Source organism: Populus euphratica, unplaced genomic scaffold (assembly GCF_000495115.2).
Source record: "Populus euphratica unplaced genomic scaffold, PopEup_1.0 scaffold86.1, whole genome shotgun sequence".
NCBI classification, from domain to species: domain Eukaryota; kingdom Viridiplantae; phylum Streptophyta; class Magnoliopsida; order Malpighiales; family Salicaceae; genus Populus; species Populus euphratica.
In genome coordinates, this window is record NW_011499880.1 from 1,051,483 (window position 1) to 1,063,299 (window position 11,817).

The following is an 11,817-nucleotide window of genomic DNA, read 5'->3' on the forward strand; positions in this document are numbered from 1 at the left end:
AATGATAAAAAAGAAAAAAATTCAGAATCAATTGAGTTAACTCGCCAAATCAGGTCAACCCGTCAAACATGAGATTCGTATCGTGAAAGTGTGATAATTAAATAGAAAAAAAATTAATATTAATGAACTAATTTAAAAAAATAATTAAAAAGGAAAAAGCAAAGAGAAAAATACCTACATGAAGGAAAAAACTAATGAAAAAGAAAAAAATATAAATCAATTGGGTTAAACCATCAAACCTAGGATCTGTGTCATGAAAGTTTAATAATTAAATAGAAAAAATTTAATATTAAAAAACTATAAATAAAAAAAAATAAACTAAAGGTATACGCTTTTTCACTGTGAATTGCACCATGCTTTCACAGTAAAAAGCTTTAAAAAAAAAGAAAAAGAAAAAAACAAAAACATACGCCACGAGTTAATTTTTTTCTTGAATAAAAAATATATATAAAAAAAGCTAAGATCTAAAAGTGTTAGGTCTTTCTGTAAAGATATACTCAAAAGTCTTGGGTCTAGCTGAAATGTTTGACCTAAGAATACTATTTATAATATTAATAATAACATTAAACTTACATTACTTAAGTTTAAGTGAGTCTGACTGCAACACCGGGCCCTGGAGCATTAGATGTGAGTCTAGCTATAAGGTCGTGTTATAAAAGTATAATAATTAAATAGATTAATTAAAAAAACAAAGAAAAAAACCATTAGGAAGAAAAAACTAATGAAGAAAAAAAAACTGAATTAACTAGGTTAACTCTTCAAACCTGGGATTCGTATAATGAAAGTTTGATAACTAAATAGAATAAAATAATTGACGGGTTTACCTAAAATTAACTGGGTTAACCTGTCAAGCCCGGAATACGTGTGATGGGTTTACCTAAAATTAACTGGGTTAACCTATCAAACCAAGTTAACCTGTCAAGCCCGAAATACGTGTGATGAAAGTCTGACAATTAAATATAAAGAAATTTAACATTAACAAACTAGACTAAATGAAAAAATTAATTAAAAAGAAAAAAATCCGAGTTAACTCGTTAAATTAGGCTAATTCATCAAACCCGAGATCAAACAAAAAAGTTTTATTAAAAGAAAAAAACAAAAAAATTAAAAAAAAACAATTTAGTATTTTATTTAATTTTTAGTATATAATATAATATAATTATAATATAATAATATAATATATTAAAGATGGGAAAGTGAAAAGTGTGGGAGAGCTACCGTAATTTTTCCATGTCTGTTAGAGTATTTTATAATATTATTTTTAATTCTGAGTAATATAGCTTAATTGATTAGATTCCGAATTTATTTTTTAAATATTACTAATTCAAGTCTTATAAAATTTAGAAACACTAAAAATTTATATAATTATTAATTTAAAGGTTCATAAAATAAATTAAAATATATATAAATTGATTTAAATATTTATATTAATCTAAAAAAATATATGATATCTTTTTTTGATAAATTTAGGTATTTATCCATTATAATAATTTTGTTTTTAACATATAACTTAGTGGAAAAGCTAAGTGAGTTAGGTGAATTCACATGCAAAGCAGGTTGAGTAGTTGACCCAACAAGCCAGTTGCAAAGCAATATGTTGACAATTGAATCATGGCAGCAGAGCAGCAGCCCGTGACCTCCGGCCACCGCCGCTCCTCGTGTATGAAGAAGAGTCTGCACTTTGACTTGCTTTGCTCACTTTTCCATGTTTCTGTATTTTGGTTCCCCATCCACAGGGAGAGAGCGTCCCTTCACGTCCTTGTCGACAATGCTAATTTGCTAAATTTTTATATACGGAGTTAAGAACCGAAAAATTCTATGATATTCAAGTTATTTTTATAGTATTAGAAGAGAAATAAATGGAAAAGGGATATAAAAACAAAAAATAAAAAATCACATTCGTTCTCATTAAAAAAATGATAGGAATTCCTCTCTTTTATTTCTCTATTTTTCTTATGTTTAGCTCACTAAATATTTGTAATTACAATTTGAGTATCATAGAATTTCCGTGAGACCTTACCTTTTATTTTTAATTTTATGTTTGAAATGGTTACTTGCTATTTGTTTTTGAAAAGAACATCAAATTTACTATTATGATAGTCTCAATTTTGTAATAAAACTATTTTTTTGTAGCAATTCCACAATCATATTATTTTGATTTTTCAACAAAAATTTCTTACAAAATCACTCAAAATAAAAATTTAATTTTTTTACAAAATGAGAGTTTTTTTTTAAAGGTTCAACTTAGATAAAAGAAAATATTGATAGAAAGTCTTAAAAATATGAAAGTCTTTAATTAAGAATCTTAAAAGTATCATGTAAAAAAATGAGTGAGGCAAAAACATAACGTAATAGAAAGATATTAATACAAAAAAACAATAAAACATCATTTTAAAAATAAAATCAAAATGAGAGGAACACCTAGAAGTAATAATTTTTAATTTTCAATTGAAATAAAATATTGTATTATAATGTTTATTATAATTTTTTTTTAATTATACTGGTTACTTACAGACATGAAAGTTTTTATTTTTAATCTTATTTCTATGTATTGTAACAATTAGATTTTTATTTAAATTACTCACAACTTGATTTTTTATGAACAAACTAAACATAATGAGATTAATTGTTATTTTACTAGTCATCATCTTAAACATGACATCATTATTCTGTTTTTTGTTTCTTTTTTTTTGTAGATTTCTTTACCAAGTTACATTTTATTTTTAGTTTTTATTTTCTAGTTGGTAAAAATCTCAATATTTGTGGCTACCGCATCGTGAGTTTGAAAAAAAATATTAAAAATAATAATTTTAGTTTAGTTTATATATAATATATTTATATTTATATTTAGGTTAAAGTAACACTTCATAATATCGTGATTAATGAAACCCTAATCTCTTTTCTTTTTATGTTTTTTTTTTTGTTAATTTGAATTACTTTAACAACCGGATGGCGGGATCAAAATTGAGATTGAATAATGTGAAATGGTGGATTGAAGTGAAAATATTAGTAACTTGGTACATTGTTATGCAGGGAGATGTTTATTAATTTTGGATTAGAATTGTTATATTGTTAAATATAAAATAAAAAAAAATTCTTGTGATAATTACATGTGAAATAATATTGAATGGTAAAACTATTTAAGGATGTTACATTAGTTCTTTCTTGAAAACTCACTAATTAAAAAAATTAAAAGGAAATGTATACATATATTTTTTGGAATTGATACAAGATGTGGAAAAATCATTTATTAAAAACTTTTTTCCATGTAGAATTTTAAGTAAGTATTTAAGAATATGGTAATCATTATTTTTTAAAATGTTTTTCATTTGAAAATTTATAAAAAAATATTTTTTTTTATTTTAAAAAATTACTTTTAACATCAACATATCAAAATAATCCAAAAATATATAAAAATAATTTTTTAAAAATTAAAATTTTAAAAAACACAATTTTTACTGTATTACCTAACACTCATCAAATTAAAAAAATTTCCACGTATGATTGAGACATGGGGGTGTTCGGTTCCAAACGCATATTTCAAATATGGAACTTGACTTCCAAATTCTAATCTTTTTTTTTTTTTTATTAATGTGGGTGTCTGGGCCAGCTTGCGCGCACCACGACTAATCCCACGGGCTCTAAAGTTAACGACCATGTAAGCTTCCAGTGACCATCATATGAGCAATCAAGGATTCGAACCTGAGACCACAGAGAGAACAAACCCCTTAGTCTCAAGTCTTTACCACTTGACCACCATGCTTATGTATTGTAACAATTAGATTTTTATTTAGATTACTCACAACTTGATTTTTTATGAAAAAACTAAGCACAATAAAATTAATTATTATTTTACTAGTCATCATTTTAAACATGACACCATTACTCTGCTTTTTATTTCTTTTTTTTTTTGTAGATTTCTTTACCAAGTTACATTTTATTTTTAGTTTTTATTTTCTAGTTGGCAAAAATCTCAATAATTGTAGCTACTACATCGTGAGTTTAAGAAGAAATATTAAAAATAATATTTTTAGTTTAGTTTATATATAATATATTTATATTTATATTTAGGTTAAAGTAACACTTCATAATATTGTGATTAATGAAACCTAATCTCTTTTCTTTTTATATAGATATTTTTTTGTTAATTTGAATTACTTTAACACCTAGATGACGAAATCAAAATTGAGATTGAATAATTTGAAATGGTGGATTAAAGTGAAAATATTAGTAACTTGGTATATAGATGTTTACTGATTTTGGATCAGAATTGTTATATTATTAAATATAAAATAAAAAAAATTCTTGTGATAATTACACGTGATGTAATATTGAATGGTAAAACTATTTAAGGATGTTACATTAGTTCTTTCTTGAAAACTCACTAATTAAAAAAATTAAAAGGAAATGTATACATATATTTTTTGGAATTGATACAAGATGTGAAAAAATCATTTATTAAAAACTTTTTTCCATGTAGAATTTTAAGTAAGTATTCATAATCATTATTTTTTAAAATGTTTTTTACTTGAAAATTTATAAAAAAATATTTTTTTATTTTAAAAAATTACTTTTAACATCAACATATCAAAATAATCCAAAAATATATAAAAATAATTTTTTAAAAATTAAAATTTTAAAAAACACAATTTTTACTGTATTACCTAACACTCATCAAATTAAAAAAATTTACACATATGATTGAGACATGGGGGTGTTCGGTTCCAAACGCATATTTCAAATGTGGAACTTGACTTCCAAATTCTAATCTTCAATCCTCCCATGGCAGCATGAGCATTTGCAAGCCAACCCCTTAAAATCAAAGCATCAAACTTGCCAACCAGAACTATTTCATTTATTTTTCTCAGCTGGAGACAAATACTGGGTATGACAAAACTGGCAAGTAAAACAAAACAAGAGCAAAGTGATCAAACAAAAACCATTCATGTTCCGAAGGTCAGCTCTTCTGTCTTCATTCCAAGTCACATACACACGGCTATTTCTCACAAATGTATGTATGTGTCTGTAATTTATTTTATTTTTTCCCCAATAAATAATGGATTCGCTTCTTTGTTTTTTTTTGTACTTTCGATATCTCTGGATTATGCTATTTGTTGCTTTCTCTTATAGTTTGTCTCAACCCTTCTTTTTTTTAAATGAGATTTTTTTAACTTAATATTTTTAAATATTTTAATAATATATTGATATTAAAAATAATTCTTTAATATATTTTTTAAGTCAAAATCATTTTAAAAATTACGTTACCTAATTCCACTTTAGCTTTAATGAGAGAAAACGTGTCAAATTTTGAAATCGGTCTGAAGGCATTTGTGGAAATGTTGACCACTGTGGGCAACTCGGTTACTGTACTTATAAATGCTATTGAGGTTTTTTTTTTAAAAAAAGGTGTTTTTAAAAGAATTTAATTTATTTTAAATTAATATGTTTTTAATATTTTTAAATTAATTTTAATATATTTTTAATGTTTTTAAATTAATTTTATAGGTTGATGTTAAAAATTATTTTTAAAAAATAAAAAATTAATAATTTTTATTTTAACACTAAAAATTATTTAAAAAACAACTAAAGTCACCGTGAAACAATCTCTTAATGCTTTGCTCAAACCTTTGGAGTGGTTTCTTATCTTAGTTTTGGACTAGTAAAGTTTCTTTCCTTAGTAAAACATCTCCAAAGCTTTGATTTTGAGATCTTATTTAACTGTTAATTGTTGCTTAAGTTTCTAAATGTTGCTTTATGTTGGCTTATAGTGCATTGGGATGTGTGTTTGAAGTTGCTTCATTTGAATGACTTTCTTGCTCTCACAATCGCACTAAGGCGTATTGGCTGTTCAACAGTACAGGGTTTTGGGGACTACTTGATTTGTTTTTTTTTTTTTGTCAAGGGTTTTGGTTTCCAGTGGGGTCAGAGATCTGAGTTTGTTTGACTGGCCTCACTATCTATGTATATAACTATATTTTTTTTCTTGTTTAATGGCCTGTATTATTGCTTCACTTTCAAGTTGTAACTTGATCCTTACCAAGGTGAATTGCATTGGGAGTTTTTCAAATGGGGTGATCCTTCTCTTTTCTCTAATGGGCAACACTTAATCAACAAGGGTCTTGGTTTCTTAAAGTTCTAGGGATTTGATTTCAAGTGGGGATTGGTTATTTCTCTTGATTTTACCTCTTCTTGCTTCATTTGCAATTTGGAAATTGCAATCTACTTTCTTGCTGGAGGCCTTTTCGGGATTTTATATGCAAGTTCCTTTATTTGGGCTTCTTCTCTTTAAAAGCAGTTTATGCCAAGAGAATCATCAGCTTCAACGTGGGAGTCTTTGCCTTGATTTGAGCTGGGGCTAAGATTTGATTTTAGTGATGGTGGTGGTGGAGTCTGCTCGAATGATTTTCCTCAGATGTGCGTTCTTTGCTTGCCTTCTTTGTTCATCTTGGGTTCTCAAAACTATAGCTCAATCTTGTGATCCAAATGATGCTCTGGCCCTGAAGGAATTTGCTGGAAACCTCACAAATGGGTCCATCATAACATCATGGTCCAACAAGGCTGACTGCTGTCAATGGGATGGGGTTGTATGTGGGAGCAATATCAATGGCTCAATTCACAGGAGAGTGACCAGGCTGATTCTTTCCAAAAAGGGTCTTCAAGGGTTAATTCCACGCTCTTTAGGCCATTTAGACCAGCTGAAATCACTTGATCTCTCTTGCAATCATCTTCAAGGTGGATTGCCTTTGGAGCTCTCAAGCTTGAAGCAGATGGAGGTTCTTGATTTGAGCCACAACTTGCTATCAGGACAAGTTTCAGGGGTGCTTTCTGGTTTAATATCCATTCAGTCACTGAATATTTCTAGCAATCTGTTCAAGGAAGACTTATTTGAGCTTGGAGGATATCCAAATCTTGTTGTATTCAACATAAGCAACAATTCATTCACTGGTCCAGTCACTTCTCAAATTTGCAGCTCCTCTAAGGGGATTCAGATTCTTGATTTATCGATGAACCATCTTGTGGGCAATCTCGCAGGCTTGTGCAATTGCAGCAAATCTCTCCAGCAATTGCATTTGGACTCCAACTCACTTTCAGGCTCTCTCCCAGACTTTATATACTCAACGTTAGCTTTGGAGCACTTCTCAATCTCCAACAACAATTTCTCTGGCCAGTTAAGCAAGGAAGTGAGTAAGCTCTCTAGCCTTAAAAACCTGGTTATTTATGGAAACCGGTTTTCAGGCCATATTCCAAATGCATTTGGCAACCTTACACATCTAGAACATTTTGATGCACACTCAAATACGTTGTCTGGACCATTGCCTTCAACACTGTCATTCTGCTCAAAACTTCACATTCTTGACCTTAGAAACAACTCTTTAACTGGTCCAGTCAATCTTAATTTCACTGGAATGCCTAGTCTCTGTACGCTTGATCTTGCCGCTAATCACTTTTCTGGGCCGCTCCCAAATTCTTTATCTGACTGCCGTGAATTGGAAATTTTGAGCCTGGCTAAGAATGAATTAACGGGCAAAATCCCTGTGAGTTATGCTAAGCTCTCATCCCTTTTGTTTCTCTCATTGTCGAACAATAGTTTTGTGGACTTATCTGGGGCCCTAACCGTGCTACAGCATTGCCAAAATCTCTCTACTCTTATCCTCACAAAGAACTTCGTTGGTGAGGAAATTCCCAGGAATGTTAGTGGTTTTCAGAATTTAATGGTCTTAGCATTTGGGAATTGTGCTCTCAAAGGCCATATCCCCGTTTGGCTGTTGAGTTGCTGGAAGTTGGAAGTTCTTGATTTGTCGTGGAATCATTTGGATGGAAATATTCCTTCATGGATTGGCCAGATGGAGAATTTGTTTTACCTGGACCTCTCAAATAACTCCCTCACTGGAGAGATCCCGAAAAGTTTGACTGACCTAAAGAGCCTCATCTCTGCAAGCAGCTGTTCTCCTCATCTTACTGCTTCTGCTGGCATTCCTCTATATGTAAAGCGAAACCAGAGTGCTAGTGGTTTGCCATACAAGCAGGCGTCAAGCTTCCCACCTTCAATATTGTTGAGCAACAACAGAATAAATGGGACAATTCCACCTGAAGTTGGAAGATTGAAAGACCTCCATGTCTTAGATTTAAGCAGGAACAACATAACTGGCACTATTCCCAACTCCTTTTCGCAAATGGAAAACTTGGAAATTTTAGATTTTTCATCCAACAATCTGCATGGGTCAATCCCCCCATCACTCGAGAAACTGACATTCTTGTCAAAGTTTAGTGTGGCTAATAATCACTTGAGGGGACAAATTCCCACTGGAGGACAGTTCTATAGCTTTCCTTGCTCAAGCTTTGAGGGTAATCCAGGACTCTCGGGGGTAATAATTTCTCCTTGTAATGCCATTAATAATACCTTGAAGCCGGGTATTCCATCTGGTTCAGAGAGGAGGTTTGGTCGAAGCAATATTCTCAGCATAACAATCACTATAGGAGTTGGGCTTGCGCTGGTCCTTGCTATTGTTTTGCATAAGATGTCAAGGAGGAACGTGGGGGATCCCATTGGTGATTTGGAGGAGGAAGGAAGTCTGCCACACAGGTTATCTGAAGCTCTCAGGTCCTCCAAGTTGGTGCTTTTTCAGAATTCAGATTGCAAAGAACTCTCAGTTGCAGATTTGTTGAAATCAACAAATAACTTCAACCAAGCAAACATCATTGGTTGTGGTGGATTCGGCCTGGTTTACAAGGCCAACCTTCCCAACGGTACAAAAGCTGCAATCAAGAGGCTTTCTGGAGACTGTGGCCAGATGGAACGTGAATTTCAGGCTGAAGTGGAAGCTCTGTCGAGGGCCCAACACAAAAACCTTGTTTCTCTTCAAGGTTATTGTAGGCATGGTAATGACAGATTATTGATTTACTCGTACATGGAAAATGGAAGCTTGGATTATTGGCTGCATGAATCTGTTGATGGGACCTCAGTACTTAAATGGGAGGTGAGACTCAAGATAGCTCAAGGAGCAGCTTGTGGGTTAGCATATCTGCACAAAGTTTGCGAACCACATATAGTTCACCGAGATGTGAAATCAAGCAACATACTTCTAGATGAAAATTTTGAAGCTCATTTGGCTGATTTTGGTCTTTCAAGGCTACTTCGACCATACGACACTCATGTAACAACAGATTTGGTTGGCACATTAGGTTATATACCTCCTGAATATAGCCAAACATTGATGGCAACATGCAGGGGTGCTGTTTACAGTTTTGGTGTTGTTCTTCTTGAGCTTCTCACTGGCAGAAGGCCTGTGGAAGTTTGCAAAGGAAAAAACTGCAGGGATTTGGTTTCTTGGGTGTTTCAGATGAAGTCCGAGAAAAGGGAGGCAGAGATTATAGACCCTGCAATTTGGGACAAAGATAATCAGAAACAGCTGTTTGAAATGCTTGAAATTGCATGTAGGTGCTTAGACCAGGATCCAAGGCAGAGACCCCTTATCGAAGAAGTTGTTTCGTGGCTTGTATTGGATTCTAAGGTGCTCAACGATGAGCTATAATACCGTTCTTTGTGACGGGGTTTAGCTCTGTATTCAAAATAGATAGGCTCTTTTGGCAATTATTCAGATAGGAATATGCATACTATAAAATGCCTTGATTTTTGTAGTTATCTTCTTGTTCCACTTGAATTAGGAGCCTTATACTACCATGCGAAGATCAAAGCCTTGACGTTGATCTATACATATCGATGTAAATGAATTTATATGGTTTCTTTTAGAATTTGAATAATTGATTTTCATTTGTACTGGATCTACAAGGTCTTACCCTTGTGCTTGTAAAACTCAGTCAACCAACCCAATTATAGTAATTGAAGGATGAAATGGAAAGATGAGAAAATATTCTGCAGACAATGGAGACTGCCCATCTACTAGTTATTGTTGTGTCTCATCTATTCTCATATTGAGCAACCACTATCAGCTGACAAATGCATCTCCTTTTCTGAGTTTCTCATAATTGAACTGTTCGTGGTTTTTAATGCATCTCCTTTTCTGAGTTTCTCATATTTGAACTCGTGGTTTATGCATTATTGTCATGTCTAACATCCTTCATTGGCTTTCACCATGCCATTCAAAAGGAAGGCAAATCCTGGAAATCTGCATGAGCAGGGGAATTACTTTTTTTGCTTGTACGTACGCAGTCAGAACATGCATTTATGTAGAAAGAAACAGAGATACTAGTTAACCCCATCGGGCTTGGTAGCCTCCAAGTTTCTCGAATAGAGAAGCTTCAAGAGGCAAGCTAAATGGTCACTCTTTGTAGCAATTTCTTTTTTGAAAGAAAGGATGTGAAAGAGAGGATTGGATTATTTGTCCCTTCCCATAAAAAAGCATGACTAGAATTTAGCTCGATTGATGTAGAGCCTATATATATATATATTAAATGCAATCACAAAGATGCTTTTTATGTGTTTTGTTCTTGCTTGGGTGTCAAGTAGATATCGATAAGTTGACAGTAGAGGTTGAGAGACAAGAACTTGACAAGGTTACCTACCTTTGTTTTTTTTACTTTGTTAGAATAGATTGCTGAAGAAACCCCCGCCAGATTGGAAAGCATCATCTATTGGTGATGTCAAATACACTAATCAATTTTCAAAATTTAGTTTATCCCTGAAATCTTTGCTTTCTTAAATTGGCAATAATTATATTTTGGACTCCAGAAAATGGCTTTTAATTGGGAATAATACAAATCACGGTTGAATTAATAAACTGCCAATAAAAACTAACGGTTGTATCCTTCTTGGTTCCTTACCTTTCCAGCATAAGTTCCTAGTATCAAGTATATTATTTTTCAAATATTTTTTTATTCTATATTATATCATTAAATTTTTTATTAAATTGTGTTAGTCTTTTTTCTAAAAAAAAACCAAAAGAACAAAAAGTATGAGATCGTAGGTCAAGACTAATATAATGAAAAGAGAGAAACAAAATACTAACTAGTAAATGGTTTAGTGGTCAAAATTTGAGATCAAAAAGTTTGTTTTTTTTTATAATCTAAGGTTCAAGCCTTGTAATTATTAATATTAATGGCTACTAAAAACTTTAATTTTAAAATTTATAAAAATTAGTCTAAGTGAGTGAAAACAATTGAAGAAAAAAAATAAACAGGCTAAAAGTTAGTAGGCGTGCTGAGTAGTGACAAGCTTGAAATCACAAGAATCATCAGGCGGTGTTGGTAGAACATTATTGATTCCTGCTATATTTCACATGTAAGATCCTTTCAAAGCAGCAGTAACAAATGTTTGTAGATTGAGATTGATAATTGAGTGGTGTTCGGTAAACATCCTTTTCTGTCACCTTCTTCCTCGAGCTTTCAAGCTCCGCAAATCTCTCCCCATGCAAATTGCGATAGCATGTTTCAACTTTCAAATTGAACCTTCCCAGCTAGCATCTTCATTTCTATTTGTCATCTTGCACAAAAGGTTTTCTTACATCTCATATCTTTCCTTCCTTCTTTTCCCTCTTCCTTTTCTGTTCATATATATATATATTATTTCGATTATATGCTTGATCTTCGTAACAAATTGTTGTCTTAAGATAAAATTATTTCGTGGAGGATGTCAAATAAAAATATGGAAACGTGACGTGACATTACAAGTTTTCTCTTTTATATTTATTTTTAGGTAAAGTCCTGCTAAGTTGTGGTGGACATTTTATTTTGAATCAAATTAAAATTAATTTTTTAAAGTTATTTAATTGAACTGAGCTGAAAATTGATTCAAACCAACTAATATTAATTTGGTTTGACTCAATTTTTTTTTTATTTAAACCAAAATTATTTTACAAC

General features: G+C 31.5%; 1 protein-coding gene and 1 long non-coding RNA gene across 2 annotated transcripts; both read left to right on the forward strand.

Annotated features, from left to right (window-relative positions):
* On the forward strand, nt 1–803 carry LOC105129229 (uncharacterized). The gene is made up of 2 exons (XR_843033.1): nt 1–35; nt 750–803. It is a non-coding gene; the product is annotated as an uncharacterized LOC105129229 (long non-coding RNA).
* A 4,868-nt stretch (nt 804–5,671) lies between these two features.
* Nucleotides 5,672–9,526, forward strand: PSKR2 (phytosylfokine-alpha receptor 2). Its single transcript, XM_011031277.1, is given in 2 exon segments — nt 5,672–9,495; nt 9,498–9,526. Coding segments are annotated over 2 exon segments (3,150 nt in total). The 5' UTR covers nt 5,672–6,374.
* Nucleotides 9,527–11,817: the final 2,291 nt, after the last annotated feature.